Source organism: Aythya ferina, assembly GCF_964211825.1.
Source record: "Aythya ferina genome assembly, chromosome: 4".
Taxonomy (NCBI): Eukaryota; Metazoa; Chordata; class Aves; order Anseriformes; family Anatidae; genus Aythya; species Aythya ferina.
This window is the reverse complement of record NC_140300.1, coordinates 43,901,166-43,920,332: the sequence shown is the minus strand read 5'-3', so window position 1 is coordinate 43,920,332 and position 19,167 is coordinate 43,901,166. Positions and strand designations below refer to the sequence as shown.

At 36.4% G+C, this 19,167-nt stretch overlaps 1 protein-coding gene across 4 annotated transcripts in view; it reads right to left on the bottom strand.

The window, feature by feature from the left end:
* The window catches only part of DCLK2 (doublecortin like kinase 2), an 88,961-nt gene that overhangs the window by 23,921 nt on the left and 45,873 nt on the right, over positions 1-19,167 (bottom strand). For 3 of the 4 annotated variants that reach the window (XR_014692260.1, XM_084516784.1, XM_084516782.1), the window contains exons 4-8: positions 18,582-18,683; positions 17,206-17,256; positions 14,345-14,439; positions 3,963-4,035; positions 2,592-2,700 (exon numbers count right to left, since the gene is read on the bottom strand). Coding sequence is in view for 3 of the 4 variants with exons in the window: in XM_084516784.1 (XP_084372910.1) it covers positions 2,592-2,700; positions 3,963-4,035; positions 14,345-14,439; positions 17,206-17,256; positions 18,582-18,683 (430 nt within the window). In the remaining variant the exon portion in view is untranslated. The remainder of the gene's footprint in view (positions 1-2,591; positions 2,701-3,962; positions 4,036-14,344; positions 14,440-17,205; positions 17,257-18,581; positions 18,684-19,167) is intronic. The other variant, XM_084516783.1, reaches the window with a different exon arrangement.

The following is a 19,167-nucleotide window of genomic DNA, read 5'->3' as shown; positions in this document are numbered from 1 at the left end:
TGTATAATTCAAAACCACAATTTATGTTACACTAAATTAAGTGCATTATCTGAAAGTCTGCAAACAACTGATCAGCAAAACCCACTTAGGAAACCTTCAGCATTTACACTGTGTAGAAAGAGGAGTTAACATTCACAAAGCCAATTCATTAACTGATTTCAAATCCTTTCTGCAAATGTCCTTTATGATAACACCTAAGAAAAAAAAGGATATCAGCGACACAATTTGTGTGCTGATATCACTGCCTATCATATTGACCAGTATTGTCTGACAGGTTTCTGGCATTCTCCTATCTAGCTGTCAGTATCCATCTGTTGACTCATGTCTTCATATATAGACATATAGGCACCCTTTGCAAAAGAGACCATTTAATTCTTTTTGTAGAACAGCTGATATAATGAGATCCTGAGGCTTCCAAGCACAGCACTATGAGAAATTAAATATAGTGATTAAAAAGAATTAAAAATTATAAACTATAGTTGGCATTTCCTCTCATTACTGTTAGGAACAATTGCAGTATATTTGTTTTATATAAAATTAATTTACACGTAATAATGCTTTGCTAAATATAAAGGTGTGATCATATACACAACTAGGTCTTTAAGTTTAAATTTTACTTTTTATGTTTTTAAATAATTGAAAGGTTGTGTTTCTAGTTCAGTCTTCTCATTCCAAAAAGCATAGATGACATTTAGAAACCCAACTGACTTAGCAGCCCACGTCCCATTTTCAGTGGAACTTACGCGATTTCCAAAATGCATAGCACTTATTCCTAAAAATATTAGCTTATGTTATCTTATGCATTTAACCTGGTATCTTTTATGAATGTTGTTCACTCTGTGGATAACAAAGGATTTGTGGCCAGCCTTACGGTGTGTGGGAAGACGCTGTGAAGTATCATTCACTTAGTTTCTCTCAAGCCTCTTATGTGTAGCATCTTGCAAGACAAAATGGACAGAAATCCATTTTCAACACAGCTGGCTATACTGCCTTCTCACAATTTTTGCAACAGACCTGCAGTTCTTAATGCACTAGGGAAATGATTCTACTTTGATGTGGTACCACTTGTCAGGAACCACAGTTTCTTGGTAGAAACCATTCCAAAAAAAGAAACATTAAGACCATGGAATCTAGATGTTAACACTGATGAGAAACATTATCTTAAACCTGCACGTGCAGTAGGAACTTGTTTGGAACAGTACCTGTAGCATACTCAGATCACTGTTAGTCACTTTTTTTTCTTTATCAGTACTGTAATCAGCTAGTATCTCTAGAAGCTGCTACCTCAGTCCTTATTCTTTAGTATATAAACCTTGGATGCTAGTATATCACCTTCTTTAAAAAGTATTAAAAATAATGATCGTCATTTGTTGCTATAAACCAGAAGAAAGTATTAGATTTGTGTTGCATATCATCTGCCAATATTATCCTCAGTAATGGAGAGAAATAAATCAAATACAATATCAAGAAACTTTTCTCTTGAGGAAAAACAGTAATGGATGCATAATGTTAGGGATTGTAAGACCCATACACCTATGTTCAGCATGTTCAGCCTTACTGCCTAACCCTTTTGGCTCATTTGGATGGCTCGGAAAGAGTGTCCGTATATGAAGCTATGATCTGCTAGACTGGAATGAGTTGTTTCCATTCATAATTATGGTTCTTTTAAAGAAAACCATCAGACAGAGATCAAATAATAGAAACTGTTCCTGTAAGTTCTATGTTTTTTACAGACATTTGCTGAATTTGCCTGGTAGTTGTAGTCAAGTTGGAGATTCCTCATAATATTTAAGAAGCTGACATAACTCTCGGAGTGATGAAGATAGCAGAAGGTGGTTCTAAAACATAAACTGAGAAAGTGACAGTCACATCATCTGCTATGTTTACACCAGCAGCAAAGTGTGACACAAAGCTTGCAGGGGAAGAGCAGTAACACAGCACAGGTCTGTAAAGGTATCCTGCCTACCCCAAGAGAACTCATGCACAAGAATATTTCAGTCTGGAATACTGGAAGACTGATTTCAGGCTCTGGCTCCTCCTCATTGCACTACCTCACTGAACAAGCAAGCAAAAGGGAGTCAATAGCACAGGCTAACTGCCACCGACTGTATGCCTTTAAAAATACTTTGCTCACAGTATTAGCTAAAGCTGTGAAAAATGATTTAGGCAGCAGGCAGTAGGATCTAACAGCAGCAGAACTGCTGAGGCAGAGCTGAGGTGCTCTGGTGCTCTGAGGTGCTGCTTAGATTCCACATAAAATTTCCTGCCAGCCACAACAGCCTTCCTTACCTGTGGTGTGAGGGAGTTTCTTGAAGATCTGTAGGGTTTTCCTTAAGAGCTTCCATTAGAAGGTAATACCTCCTTAATTTGGGGGATTAAAAAGCCACGTTCCACTGCTGCTCTCATATTCCTTTGCTGGAATAATACACAGAGAGCTCTGTGTGTTGTGCTGTGTCTAGCTCTCCTGAAGCATAGGCATATCTTTGCAACTGCTCTTTGTATTTACCTCATCACATTTTCCATGCAATTATGGTAACACATAGCTTTATCAAGTAAAATAAACAGCATTACTGAACATTTTCCTTACTCACCGTTCTATGCACTCCTTCACAACAGCAAAATTGCCATCACCGATCACCTTTCCAACTTTGTACTTCTCTAGAATGGTGGATGACACTGAGCACTTGTTTCCATTCACACCTGCAAAAAAGCAAGGTCAGTAATGAAGGAAGAGAGGTGTCAGCAGGATGTAATGTATCCTCTATAGGCAGATACAGAATAAGAATTCATAAACACAAAACAGAAGTGAAAAGTAAGCTGTTTTCCTCACAGCTTATTCTCTTGTTTTTATTTTATAAGACCTAAGAACATAACAATGAACAAGATGAACAAGATAAGGCTAATCAGAGTTATCTGACCTTTGAACACATAAATTAAATATTACTTTGTGTGTGGATGTACTTTAAAAGTAACGAACACAGAATATTTTCTGAACACAAAATACTTTTTTTGAAGTATCTTTTTGATATTTTTGCATATTGAAAGCAAAAATGCAAATAAGATTCATCTACAAAGCACATAAAAAACAAAATGGCAAGTAAAAACACCTTTTTCTTTATTTAATAAAGAGCATAATCTAGTCCAATTATTTTTTTCCTTTTTTTTTTTTTTTTTTTTTTTTTTTAGAATAAACCAGGCTCTACCATTGCCATGATGAAATCATCTTCTACACTTTTGTTTGTTTCTTTTAATGTGGCAATAAGACCTCCACCAACAAATAGGAAATGTGATTCCTACATTGTTTATTCCATGAAAGATGATGCCAACAAAAAAAAAAAAAAAATCAACAACAAGGGGAATTAAATAGTTATTCAGAGACACCAAGTCTTTGATCATTTTTAGAAAGCACCAAATGTTTTGTTTTATCTGTTGAACTTCTTCAGTTTCACTTAGTTGTTGCTGAAACATCCAAAATGCAAGTTTGATAGCTGCTTATTTTAGTATTTTTAAATTAAAAAAGACTTTACAATAAAATTTTAAAGAAGTAACATTGATTTAAAGAGCTAAGGAACTAAAGGTTAAGTTTAGATAAGGTCAGCTGATGGGCCTAGTGATTCTACCTGAAGCACCACATGCAGTTATGAAGAGAACCTCACTCTCAAACCAGCCGCAACACACTTCTGGTGATGCCCTACAAGTCACATTCAAAATGATTCAAATTCTGAAAAGGGGGATCCAGTAATATGCTACTATTTGACAAAAAAGAATAAAATTTATTTTCTAGCTCTACAGCCTTAATGTAGTATATGCAATTAACAATTTTTCTGATTGACTGTTAATAGGGTATCAGGTATCTCAGAACAAAAAGTGATTTGAAGACACTGGAAGCCACCTGACATTGCTGAACCAACTGTTACTTAGAGAAAAAAAATTTGCAAGGGAAGTAATCGTTGGTGTCTTACCTTCAGGACTCTGGCAACGGAGTGATTCAGATATACCATTCACATTGGAAGAAGATCCACCATGTGGAGGGATCTATGGAAGTATGTAAGATCTTGTTATTTCTCATGGTAAAGTAATTGCAAGGAGATGGAGAAATTTAGAGAAAACAACAGCAAATTCACAAATTTACAAAAACCCTAAAAACACCTATACAGAGTCCGTTTACTTTTCCACTTCCATCTTATTTTTACTCTTGCTTTCTCACAGTTCATCTTCATTATAATATATCAGTGACACTTTCACCAACTTGAGACGCAACCTTGATATTCCTGTTCACGTAAATAGTCGAACACATTTCAGCAAGCCTATAAACAGCAAAGAAAATTTCCTCCCACTGCACAAACACATCCCTCCTCATTCTGTGGAACAAGATCATTACAATACACTGCATGCTGGTTAAAATACATTTTCATATAAGCCATAGATTCAAACCCAGAAACAGCCATCTCCAGACAACCACTGAGTGGCCAGTGCCACAACCACGCAGTCTTGTGCTGTATTCTACCACATCTACATCACAGATGGCAGTGTCATGTCCATGCCCTCTTCAGATTAGCACTGAAGCACACTAGGAAGTTGGTGTAGAATGCTTGCCTGGCCATTTAAAGTACAGAATTTTGGTATTGGTGTCCTAGAACATGTATGATAGTCAGATTTGCCTGACAATTTAGCAGTTTGTACTTTAGGTTATTATGGATTTAAAGACTCAAGGATCTACAAGAACTTCATGTTAGGTGTCTGTGTAAAAAAAACAAGTATCTAACTGATTTTGAAGGATGAAGTCTGAAGAAAATTGCTTTTGCTGCACTAAGAACTTAATTGGTGCTTGATCTGAATCTTCGCAATTCTACTCAAAGTTGTCCTGTCATACTGCCCAGGGATATACACAACAATCACTTTTTATTTTTAAAAGGTGTGGAGGCGTATGAATCAATGCAATGAACACTAAAACATACTGGATCTATTCTATGCACCACTGTTTTTATAAGCTCTCCCATTACAGTTAAGTGTAGTTTAGTAATTTAATAAATTTTATTAAATATATTTTACACTATAAATGTACTTCTCTATGTAGCATTTCTTGCTGTTCTGTTAAGTTCCAATACCTTGTTTTCTTCATGGGCTATTATAATAGTTCTCCCTGCTCACCACATCAAGGATTAAAATGCTTCTCTGCCTTAAGCTCAGTGTCTGTGGAAATGGCTTTGCATGATACCGGGAATGCAAATGCAGCATTTCCCATTTTAGCTGACATTGTCTGGTTACACTGCAGAATATTTTAAATCATTAACACTATTGTCAATGAAAGAACTGAATTGACAGATAGGGATATTGTCTAAAGGCTCATGAAATGCTAATGAATGCTTAAGTTTCTAGTGGCAGCTGAGCTGCCAGATCAGCTAAAGGTACAGTAACTAGAAGCTGTACAACGTAATGTTGCAGAACCTCTAAAACAATGCCGTTTACCAGCATTGTTTGCATCTTTGGCAAAGAAGTAGGAACAAACAGCAAACAGGCAGCTACGATTACTACTACTACTCATTGCTAAAATCATAAACCAGGCTATGTTTACGTAGCTGTACTTGTAAACAATCTATTTGTTCAAAAAGGACCAGGAGCAAGGACAACTGGGTTAAAAGACAGTGATGCACATTTATGAGTCAGTTTCTCAACCTGTCAGTCACATCTTTTTCAAGCATGAAGCAGGGAAAATGGAAGAGATCACTGCAAAGCGTTAGATTACTAAAACTTTTGCTTATGACTATTCTGGGTTTTGAGTGAGTGACAATACAAGGGAATACCTAGCCCACATTTCCAACTTCCTCCATCCTTGTAATCAGGTTAGAATGTGACTGGGCGCATTCCTTCTGGCCACAGCGTTTAGAAGAAGGAAGCAAATAGGAGCAGGAAAAAAGTTAAGACGGATAGGAAAAGGAAAAAAATTATTGCTACTGTTGTGGCAGAGGTGCTGGATCAGAACCTGAAACAGAAGGTTTAGCTTTAGCTCTGCCAATAATTTACCTCATGGTTCTAGAGATGAGAGCAAACCCACAATATATGTAATTTGGAAGCTTTGGGTCTGAGGGTCTCAGTTTCTCATCAGCAAAACCATACCAGTGACATAGCACAGTGACACAGCATAGTAGAAATAAATTCTCAAGACGTCTGTGAGGTGCTTGATTAGCTAGAAAAGGTTGGGAAGAGTTCAGAATTGGTAACAAGTGACACATAATTAAGTACATATTATTAAGAAAGTAATTTCTAATCATTTAAGTAGCCAGACATGTAGTATTTGGCGTATCTTCCACTGTTGGTATCCCACTTGACTGGTTCACTAGTCATCCCCAAACTAGCAAGGAGATGAGAAGAGGATACACGCTGCTTTGATACTATACTAGTGAATATGGATGAAATCGATGATCCCACTGCAGATTAGACTTGGAAACAATTCCTTCTCCTCTCTTCCCATCCACACAACACTACTGCTCTCTTTCAATACTGCTTCCCTTACACATGATAAATTCAGAGTGCACAGGACTTAAATCTACCCTCTCACTCATATGCAAATCCTAGAAAACTCAGACCTGAGGCAGAATTTGACTTCTTGTTTACAAAAGCTCATGTAGTAATGCAGAGCAGCAACATCTTTTCAAAATAAGTCAGTCACCTCTGAATGGGGATGCTACTGGCCATGTACACCTAATGCTGATAGTCGCTCGTGTGGTGTTTATTATTAATTATGCATTATGCAATACAAGACATATCGGTTATTGCCTTTATTTCCCTCAGGTTGTCTCCCCACAAGTAATTTGTTTCAACAGTACAGCCAGAACCAAATGCACAATGCAATACAATTGCTAGAGACACTGATAATGTCTCAGTGAACACTGTTTCCAAAACTAGTTGCAAATCAATTTACAGAGTAATTAAGTATGCTATAAAAGGTTGCAAGCAAACCTGCCCTATTGTATTTTTATGTTTTGTTTTTCCACACAGAAATACACTGAGATGACTTTTCTGTGGAAACGTTTTTTCAGATTCATAAAAATGTTCAATATATTTCTTTATACTCTACACTATTTTATATAGACTGACTGTGGCTCATGTCACCAGGTTTACCAATATGACACACGGTTCTCTCTGAAACACTCAACCTATTTTTGTCATATCCATGAATATAATACACCTACTCTAGTACCTAACATGGCTACTGTGCCTTGATGTTAATTAACCAACTGGCATTTAGCATTCTCCCTTTCATCTCTGCTAATATCCAATCTGTTAAAAATTCTGCATTATTCAAACTAGTTCTGGTGTCCAAATAGGCAAAACTATCTTTAAACCTATTTAAAGGAATGAAATTATTTTATAGAAGAAATTTCTAGCATGCTGTCCAGATATATAATTTGACTTAAAATATAATTTATACTTCAAGAAGTTTGAATGCTAACATGGTGAAAAAACAACAACAAAAAATTTTTTCTACAGAGAAAGTCTAAATTCTGTATGACTAATATTCAATGCTGTCCACAGAATTCTCCTGTTTAATGACCCCCTAAACAACATTATTACTTCATTCACAGTAGAACACCTATTTCTAATATGTAACAGATAAATACTAATTAAAGCACTGTAGGATTTTTTTTTTTAGACATATGAAGTATTCTGTGTCTATTGATGCCAGACAGCTGCATCCTGCCAGATATTATATCAGGTTCTCTACTTTTAAGTTAATGATAAGAAATCAAAAGAACAAAAAAAAGATCAAACAAAACCTATAAAAGCCTTTAAACCACCACAGAGTCCAAGAGCATGAACTGAAATGAGTATGCAAATGTAACGTGATGGATAAGTAGCAAAGAAGGACTGGCCAGCGTCCCTTAAGATCTGTTTTGGAATTTGAGTCTATGATTTAGGAGTGAAAAAAACAGCAGCTTGTCAGTCTTCATTATAATTAAGCTGCATCTACTGGTCCAGTACAGATGACTTTTAATAAGTCTTTTGAGTCAAAACAGTTCCATACATCAGAAAAAATGTAAATCTAGTGTTTGTATTTAAAATGGAAAGGTAGAGAAAGTAAACCCATATAACCATACATCTGGTGGGATTTTATTTTTTTATCTCACAAGAGTCTGAGAAAGAGTACACATGGGATAAACCCATATTCTCTTGAATCACAGAATCACAGAATTTTCTAGGTTGGAAGAGACCTCAAGGTCATCGAGTCCAACCTCCAACCTAACGCTAACAGCCCTCCACTAAACCATATCCCTAAGCTGTACATCTAAGCGTCTTTTGAAGACTTCCAGGGATGGTGACTCCACCACTTCCCTGGGCAGCCTGTTCCAATGCCTCACAACCCTTTCTGTAAAGAAGTTCTTCCTAACATCTAACCTAAAACTCCCCTGGCTCCACTTAAGCCCATTCCCCCTCGTCCTGTCACCAGGCACGTGGGAGAACAGGCCAACCCCCACCTCTCTACAGCCTCCTTTAAGGTATCTGTAAAGAGCAATAAGGTCACCCCTGAGCCTCCTCTTCTCCAGGCTGAACAATCCCAGCTCCCTCAGCCGCTCCTCGTAGGACTTGTTCTCCAGGCCCCTCACCAGCTTCGTCGCCCTTCTCTGCACCCGCTCAAGCACCTCGATGTCCTTCTTGTAGCGAGGGGCCCAAAACTGAACACAGTACTCGAGGTGCGGCCTCACCAGAGCTGAGTACAGGGGGACGATCACCTCCCTAGCCCTGCTGGTCACGCTGTTCCTAATACAAGCCAGGATGCCGTTGGCCTTCTTGGCCACCTGAGCACACTGCTGGCTCATATTCAGCCGACTGTCCACCATCACTCCCAGGTCCTTCTCTGCCTGGCAGCTTTCCAACCATTCCTCTCCCAGCCTGTAGCTCTGCTTGGGGTTATTGCGCCCCAGGTGCAGGACCTGGCACTTGGCCTTGTTAAACTTCATGCAGTTGACCTCAGCCCATCGGTCCAGCCTATCCAGATCCTCCTGCAGAGCTTTCCTACCCTCAAGCAGATCGACACACGCACCTAACTTGGTGTCATCTGCGAACTTACTGAGGGTGCACTCGATGCCCTCGTCCAGATCATCGATGAAGATATTAAAGAGGACCGGCCCCAGCACCGAGCCCTGGGGGACGCCACTAGTGACTGGCCTCCAACTGGACTTGGCTCCATTCACCACGACTCTTTGGGCCCGGCTATCCAGCCAGTTTCTTGACAAATCTTTACACTCAGTGGTAGAATAATTGTCCGTGACAGGTGTTTGTGGAAATGTTTGGGGCATTTTTACATATTGAATGGGCAGCTTCTTGCAACTATATTGGATGGTGCCTTCTAGAGCATGTTTTTCTGTAATGTTACAGCTTTCCACCTAAAGGTCTATTTTGCCTGTCTGGATAGAAACGGAGGACTTTTTGCCATCATGTTGCTAGGTCGACAAAAGTCCTGTATGTGTACATGCAAGTGCTTCCTTGACCTCAGTCAGACCTCTTATGGCTGTTCAACAGCCTCATGCTATGTCTGATATACACTAAATGTACTGCCTTTGTCCCCCAGAACATTCATAATGTGTTAAACAAACAGATCTGTGTGGTACATGTGTACACGCACCCACACCCTTCTGTTTAGAAAATTCCAGTCAGAAATACACAAATATTATTACTAATATTTCAAGGTCCTGTAATATCCTCCAAGTCTATCTGTCCAAACTGAGCAAAAGTCTAATATTGTTAACTTCTTCTCAAGTTCTGATCTGGCATTACTGAGGTAGTCTTTCAACTGACAGCTAAAAAGAGAATGTCAACTCTCAAGCCTTGAGAAAAGTTTTAGAAAAACTTGATATTCTCAAAGAAGCTTTCTCTGTCTTCATGAAAGAATTAAAATTGCTGATGAATCTAATTGTAGACTACAAATATTTTAGTGAAATTGTGAAATAACTATTTGTAGAAGCATTCTCTGAAATCTGGGAACACTTTGACAGTTTCACTGTAACTCATCTGTGAAAAGCTGTGGTAAAAAAGGGCAACAGGATATTTTGAAACAAATGAAATCATATTTATATAATTAGTATTTCTGGCTAGATATTGTTGGTATTTATTGTAATGCTCAATACTAACAAAATCTCTAAGACAAACTATATACAAGAACTTCTTAATTTTTAAGTGAAACTCAACATCACTAGTTCCCCACCTATATCAAGGAGCTATACTTGTAACAATAAAAAAGCCAATTAACATTTAGTGATTTTGCTAGCATTAATTTGAGCGTACATGGTATTACATATCTATTACGTCATGCATTTTATTCTGGAAACACTGAAGAATCATGCCAAGATTTACCCTTTCTCCTAAAGAGATTTTGAGTTTTGTCACATAATGTAAAGCTTTTAGTGAATCCCAGACAGAGGTGAGAGGACTTAATGCTGAGTGCAAAGCATCAGTTTCCTTTCCAGCAGAGATTATCCAACTCTTTTCATCCGCTCTATGAGCGAGAAGGATGGTGGATTGTAACTTCACCAAAGGCAACAGGTAAAGAATTCCTCTGAGAACCGCTGTTGCCTAGGTTGGATAATTCCTTGTAAATATTCTTAATATGCAATTGCTAACAGATAGACACGTGTACAATACTGAAGATTAAAGCCTTGATGAAGGTAAGGTACTAATCTCTCAAATCACTTAAGCACATATTTAACTTTAAGTACATTAACCATCTCAAGTAAACGGGACTACTCAATAGCTTAAAGTTAAGCAAGTGCTTATGGTATTTGTTGAATCGGGTTTTAATATCCTTTTGTTTTGGTCATTTTGTCAATCAGTCAAAAAAATAATACTTAGACAAATGCAAACACTACTATTTAGCATTGTGTTTCTAAGAAATGCCTTAACTGTAACGCTTCTTTATTAGTAAAATTTTATTTCTTTAAAAAGAGATGACAAGACTTCATGGTACTTATTTTCAAGAGGGAACAACAAAATGCATGCAAGTAAGCATGACAATATTGTAACACCACTTTTCAAAATCTCATACTTAATCCAGTAACTGATCATTTTTATGGTATAAATCATGCTCAGTAACCCCTAATGGCGTTACAAAGCTGGGTCTTTGTAACACACAGAACCAAATATAAAGCGCTAAAGCATTCAACTGTCACCTGTCTACAGAACAGAAAAAGGACACCTCAGTCATTTGTCCTGTGCCAACTAATGCAGTATTACCTTTATTTCTTAATCCACGAACAATTTTTAATCTCCATAGAAAAGCTAATAGAAAGATAAAAAGCTCAGCACATTAGCTCAAAAAAGCTTATCATGCAGAGCAGTCATTTACTTCATGCCCTTACCTGTTACCTTTTATATCTGAATCCTTACCTTGAAACAAACTCTCTGCAAAGTCAAATGCTTAGTAATGGGCTAACATTGCGAGGTTAAAAATAAAGAATAACAAAAACACATAGTAGCACACAACCGTGTGGGCTTCTTTAATGAGTACCCTTAATTATTTTACTCATCTGTACTCAAAGGACATACATATTTTTCACTTACTAGAATAAAGGCATTTATTTGGGGTTGTGGGGAAATTCTGTAGTTTTTATTATTCTGCAAACATAGTATAAATTCCTAGGACCTCAATGTCACCTCAGACTCCAGTACAATTTTTTTTTAACACTTCTGCAAAACTGGGATGTTGCATTGGCATACTGTATGAATTGAACAATTAATAGCACAAGAGTACTCTAGTAGGAGAATGAAAAAGAGGCAGAAGAAAAGCCATTCTCTTAAAAGATAGGCTGTTCATCAGGACTATTTCCTGCAAGGAGATCTGTGCCTGAGCATACCACTTCTGATTAAGTGCTGTAAAGCAGAAGGAATCCTTGGGGACTGAAAAGATTTTACTTTAAAGGAAAAGTGGCATGCAGAGAATATGACGTAAGATGCGATGCCTAAGACTGAGACAAAAATTGCTGTAACAACCAGTATCTTTTATAAGTTTACTGCCTTGATACCTAGCATTATCACCTAGATCTACGCTGATCTCCAAACAACTTAGCTAGCTTCTAATCTATAGACGTGTATTTCAATATATTTCATATATTGCTCTGTCTTTCCAAGCAACATTGTTTATAAAGGACAGTTTGTGTGTAGCTGTTCTGGTGGCCTGCTCTCTACAGGATTTATTCCCTTTTCCTGCAAATTCAAGCTCACATAAAATTGAATTTTTAACATTTCTCTAACTGTTCCTGTTTCATGCTCTACAAAAATAAACATGTATGCTTTCTAAACAACAAGGCAGCCACAATACTGCATTTTCAAAGCCAAAAATCTCAGAAATATACTTTATTCCTTCACTGTCTGCCACAGTATTTATTTTTATCTACTTTTTCATTCAACTGCAGTCATGGCACCTTCTTTAAATAAGTACAGGAAGACAGACTACTTGTCTGTGCAGTGATGCAGTCTTAGCAACAAGGAATTTTTTAACAATAGAGTAAGGGAATAATCTCAAAAAATTAAACTTGATCTCTGCTTTCCCTGTTTTTCTCAATAGACTGACCAAGATCAATCCTACAAAAATAATAATGGTTTTCTTAAAACAATCTAGTTTTGCATAAAGCTATGCTTTCCATGTTACTGGTTTTATGTTGATTAAGTAATACAAAAATATTACTTCTAGAACTTTATGTTCTAGGCAAGAAACTGTTTGGTGCACTTCATCCTTTTGGAATTTATCCTGAGATTCACCAGCTAACTTTCTCTGTCTTTAGTCTCAGGAGCGCAGCTGGGATCCTCCTACTGAAAAGATGCACCCCAATGGGATAAAACAAGAGGTACTCACTACTTCAGGTCTAAGATGATTAATTAGTTTTTGACATTTTCTTAGGCCATAGAGGAATGAGTTATTTGACACAAAAACCCATTAATATCCAGCACCAATAGAATTCCAAAATGAAAGTGTACAACAGCTTACTTCTGTGAGGTTGACAGTGAAGGGGAAATGGGACATGTCCACTTTGCTGAAAATTGCTTGTTACTAACATAATTATCTGCTTATTAATGGAGCCTTAATCTGCTAAAAGCAGACTAGACAGTGCAGGAAAAAAAATGAACCAAATTATCTAGTTTCTAAACTTGTAGTTTCACTGAAGAAAGAAAAAAGAGCATGTGTTAAATATAGCACTGACAAGCTTAGCGTAAATTTTATATGACAGCTATCCAGACAAATTTTAAGACCAGAGTTATAATTTTCAATGTCTGAACTATTACTGCTCTTGAAAAATGCTTTAAAAGAGAGAGACCAATCCATGTAGCTTTGGAGAAAGAGTAGCTACAGAATGGTACAGATCATCGACACTAAATTGCTTCAATGAACCAAACAACTAAAATATATATTGAAATTTAACATGTGAATCAAAATCTTTTCTCAAAATTATTACAGAAGCCTGGCAGAAGCCAATGTGATACTCCTTGAAAAACAGGCAAAGATGTTGCAACAATTAGCATGTCAAAACCCCACACTAAATACTATTCAAATCACGTCCTTTTGCCAGTCCCTTAATTAAGACAACAGTTTTCTGCAGAATGTACAGCCTCTTCACAACTGTTGTGTTCACCAGTGGGAGCTATTACTTTATCAGAATAATCAGAGAAAGAACCATCTAATGCGTTTCCACAAAGGCTGCAATTGATGATTTCATAAGAAAATTCTCCTTGAAAGGACAGCTGCACAATGCAGCTCTGCTGTGCTCCAGACCATTCCTTTTATTCTACCAAGCAAAAGGCTCAAAGCAGCCTCTGAGAACTGTAAATGTTGCCATTTTTTAAGTAGGAGAGGAAGAGAATTCTTTTGGTGCAACACGGAGAAAAAGCTGCCAGACAACAGGATGCTCCCAAAGGAACACCTCACATGCTTTTCAGATTGCATTAAGTGGTGAAATTGTGTGCTGTGGATGAAGAGGGGTGCTTCAGATGAAATTTTGATCAATGCTACAATGCTATAAGGTATCCAGAAGAGGATACTACATTTATATAGCCTAAGGGAATATAAATTACTCAGGGAATTTCTACGATCTACAAAACAATGGAAAATTTGAAGGATAATTGACATATTCAAGCCATCATTGCCATCTTTGACCTTCCTTAAGCTGAGTTTCATACTGCAAGCCTAAGACAAAATACAAAAATCTTACTTCAGCACTCTTTTCCACCTTAACTCAACAATCATACTAGCAAGGCTGCCCTGTAGAATTACAACTCTTTCTATTCTTCAGTGCTACTGTCATACATCATTCCATTAATAAGGGAATTGAGTATTTTTGATGGTTCTGCTACTTGCCTTGAGTCCACGAAAGCTGCCTGGGCTTGTTGGTGAAGAACTGGAGGACTTCGTAGATTTTGGGGTGGATAATTGACTGCTTGGAGTTCCATTAACTGGCCGAAGCAATAAATGCAAACAAATGAAAGAAAAAATGAGTAAAAGGAAAACAAAACAAAACAAAAAACAACATCTAACTTGCTTTTAAACATAACATACTTCCGTGAGGTATCACTCAAGTCTGTATACAAAGATCAATACAGACTCATCAGCATTTAGGAATAAATTCCATGCTCATGTGACACACAATTGCTCCCCCAAAACCCTGGCTGGATATCAGACCAAGACAACACACGATTAACACATCGCCATTCCAGAGTTCGAAAAAGCCTGCTTTGTACGTTGCCAGTGCAAGAGCTTTGGACAAATAATAGCCATAATCTCTTTAAATTCCATAATTTATTGTGATATAACACAATATTGTTATTAATAACACAATATTATTATAACACAATATTGTGTTATATCACAATAAATTATGGAAAGAGAAAGTCTTCATAAACATGTAAGTTGAACAGTCCACCTCTCCTTTTTGTATCAATGACTACTTTTCAGGTGGAACATTTAAGAGAACATACTCTTTTTTGTACTGTTTTATCCTTTTTAAGTTTTTGTTTGTTTGTTTTAAGCAAAATAGGCAAACAAGAAGTATGAGCTGTTTGTCTGATATGGAACTTGACTAGAATTTCCGAAAAAAATGATATAGTTTAAAAAAATAAAAATAACAAACAAACCAACACCTAAAAGCTAGTAGGTAATTCCTGAATTTCCGAGAAGCTGAAGTATCTGTTTGTAGTATTTTATGAAAACATTAAATATGTCCCCTCTTGACTTCAGGAATTCATTCATTTTAAGTCCACTTTTCCAGAGAGGTCTGGTACAACACCTGTTGTACCTGCAGTAATTTGACTAACATTTAGGTCAGTCCCTGTATTTTTCTGAAAAAGCAGACTGATGAATTTCATTATGAAAATAACACACTGTTCATCACACACAATGCACAATATGATGTAGCATTATTTCCTCTCTAATTGAACCTCATTTTTCCTAGGAGAGGAAAAATACTAGGCAGAAATTTAAGAGATAAAAGGTTTCACAGCTGATTCATGCTGAAGAATCTATCACTAGGCCAGGCTGACTACACTGTAGCTTCCACAAATCCCTGTTGTCCACCACTGTCTCTCTCTCAAGTATCTTAAGATACAACTAATTAGCATTTAGCTACAGAATAAGTTTGTCTTGAAATCTAAAAAGTTTGATTTACATTCCCAGCTCTGTTACATGACTAAGATTTTTTTTATTATTTTTTTTTTTTTCTGCAAAAAGCATCTGGTATTCTTAGGATATTTTTACTTTTGAGTTTAACAAGCTTTACATGCAAGAGCAATAGCAAAGTTACTTCAGCTTAAGTGCATTTTTTAAGAAGCTAAAGGAATTTAGGAGCCTATGTCCCACCTGAAGATCTCTAAATACACTGTTTTTCATCATTTTGTTTTAGATATCCTTCTTTAAACTTGGCATATCAACACTTCATTGTTTTATAAAGAATTTTAGGTATGAAGATGAAAAGGGCTAACAAATGCTATCTTATGTTTTCTTACTCTTGAAAGGTTATATACAATTTGCTCTAGCCACTGGGTAAATTCTGATCCGTAAAGTTCATGCACAAAAACGAGATACTTCACTTGAAGAATCTGCTTCCAAATGACCATCTATTACTACAGGAGCAAAACAATTTTTCTTTATTCACAAATTATTTTATAAAGCTCATTGAAAAGTCAGTATTTCCTGAGTATGACCATTGAGGGTTATACTGTAAGACATCTCTATCTGTTTCTAAGTCAGTATCCTCCTTTAAAGCACTGACAGAACCACTAAACTGTACCTGTGAGACTGGCTGGTCAACATCATCAACTTTTCTCTCATAACTCTCTAGGAAAGAACATCCCACCCTCACAGTACTCCAGCTGTATTTATTTTTTTTTTACAGCAGTTTTTTTTTTTTTTTTTTAAACCACAAAACACATAAGCTACCTGTATTTGTTTGTAGCACTTAAACTTGTTTGCTACTATTTATTTGCTATTTTTTTTATATGCAAAACTTACCTTTGTTATCTATTTTCTAACTATAAGTTCTTTTGAGGTTTCTTACTACACATGTAGTGGCCTGAACATACAGAAAAATACCTTCTCTGTTATTCTTCAAATAGTACCTACTAGGTGACAATTCTTTACCATATCAGAACCTTGAAAACTGAAAAAACTATGAATACCTTTTAAATAGTTAACTTCTAGTAGTCCAAAGTCACAACTTATTTGCTAGTGAAAGCACACATTAGTTCTAAGAGCTGTAGTGTTTTAAACTGAAAGTGCAAAGAGGTTTTTCAGGGTTTTAGAACTTAGGCTGAAATAACAAAAGAAGAAGAAGGAGAGTAAGAAACTAAATAAAATGAAAAACTGCGGCACGTGTTTTTGCACCACTTTTTTGTCAGCTCTTCCCCCTTTCTTTTTGCACTGGTTGAAATTTTCTGTTATTGTACACTTTAGAATACAAATGTGTTGCTGTTCAGAATGCTCCTCTACTTGTAGTCAGATTACACCTTTACAAATTTAAGGTTGACGCCATTAACAGATGTCCAGCAACTATTAAGCATCATTTATATTTTTTCAAAAATCTACTTTAACAAAAACACTGGAGTCTCTGGCTCACCATATGCAAAATGTTTGTTACAAGCTTGAAAATATTGACAGATGCAGAGGAAAGGTGAATGGAAAGCAAGGAGACACACTAGTGATATATAGCCATAACAATAATGGCTCACCTGGGGATTTTGCTGAAGAATATGCACTGGAGTAGTGGCCACCCCTCTTTACTGTACTCATATATTTGACACAAAGGAAAAAGACATTAAGGAGAAAGGTTATTAAAACAGCTCTGAACATGCATGAAAGAAAGAAGGGAAAATAAAGATAACTAAAGACTACATGAGAAAAAATGGCAAGTAAATAGAAGGATAAATACCAGACACTTTGGATAAACTTTTCAAATTAACCTAACCAATGGATGTGTCCAAGTAGAAGTAAGTAAGGAAATGACAGTGCTGATCTCTAAATACGTTGCATAAAATACATTGTTGATAGATTTCCCATGCAATCTTGCTGGAGTTAACAGGATCGCATGAAATGCGTATCATTGGTGAAACTCGCCCTTCATGCTACATTTTTATTTTTCTTTGTTCTTACTACAATCCTCCTTTGAAGCTTTTCAATTTTCACACTTTATAAACAGATGATAAATATTCCACTTTTAAAGAACTCACAGACAGAAAATGACTTTAACCAGCATCAGTTAAGCAAAATAAATATTGATATGGATATGAGAATATGAAACATGTTGCAGTTTTGAATGCACGCACAGGAGCTTACATGCATATAGTTACAACCAAAACAGAGCATTGTATATTTACATATTCAATGGTTTGATTTCAGGGCTACTTCTCCAGGTCTGAGGGAAAGAAATCAATTAAGTTTTATTATATTTAGAAATTAAATGCAGAACTAAAAAAGGAAAAACAAGTTTCTCCCTTCTACTTATTTGTATAAAAGGCTCAGTGTTTGGAATTTATGGTGTTCAGTCAAACTTCTGGCATATACACAATGTGAACCCTTCTTTGAAATTACAGAAAGCACAAGAAAAAAAATAAATCTCTGTTAATGGGCAAAAATATTCCAGAACAGCTCCTAAAATTATTTGAAACAACAAAATTCTATGTTTTGACAATATTTGTCTTATATAGGAAAAACTCCAAATTCAAAAGTTTTAAGGCTATATTCTATGAGCGTCAATTTAACCACATAGTCATCCTGTACTTAATTGAGTCTTCAAAAAAAAAAAGTACCACACTGAAAGCATATCCCAAACATACAATTAATACAAAATATTCCAGTTTCCATAAAATGAAACTTTGTATGCCTGTTAATAAATAGAAGACAAACTTCTTTTCGAGATTCAAAAATAAATGTGTATTTTTTTATAAATCAGTATTATATCTATGAGAGAAACTGAGAAAGCATTTTTACCTCGGGAAACAAACCATGGCACTTTTATTTCACATACAGCCAACAGCCTTTTCAATCCATTAAACAAATCCTAGATTTCATGCATTTTATGTGTTTATCTTTTTCTTAGAAATTGTACCTGAGGCAGGTGATTTGCTTCGACGTGAAGGTCCCGGACTTTTGGACCCAGAATACCTCATACCAGATGATCGGGAATAAGACGACTTCATAACACGGCATTCTACAAACCAAGCAGATGAAGTTTCAAAAACAATTCATCGTACCAGCTTCCTCCAAACCCTACTGCTGCTGTTTATTATCCAGAGAAAGACCATCAGTATTTCCTAAACTTACTTGCCAAACTGAATGAAACAAGTTTATAAGACCATCTCAGAACTTCAACCCACATACCATATAAATGTTTTTAAGCCAACTGCTTTATGTAACCTTCTGCATGTAATATCTGAAATCTTGAAGTCAGATTATGACCATTATTCAAGTTAGCACAGCTGAAAGAGTAGTCAGCCAATGACAAGGTTCCTCTGATAGTTCAGTAAATCCTGTGTGCTGTAACGGCACCTTCACATAGGGCAACTGCACAGCAAGCTCAATTCACCTTATTTTAGAAGAAACTGATGTTGTGAACAATTTTTGAAGAGGTGAAAAATGTCTATTGCTTTCAAAATGCTGAGACAACAGATTACTGCCATTTACTACCAACTGTG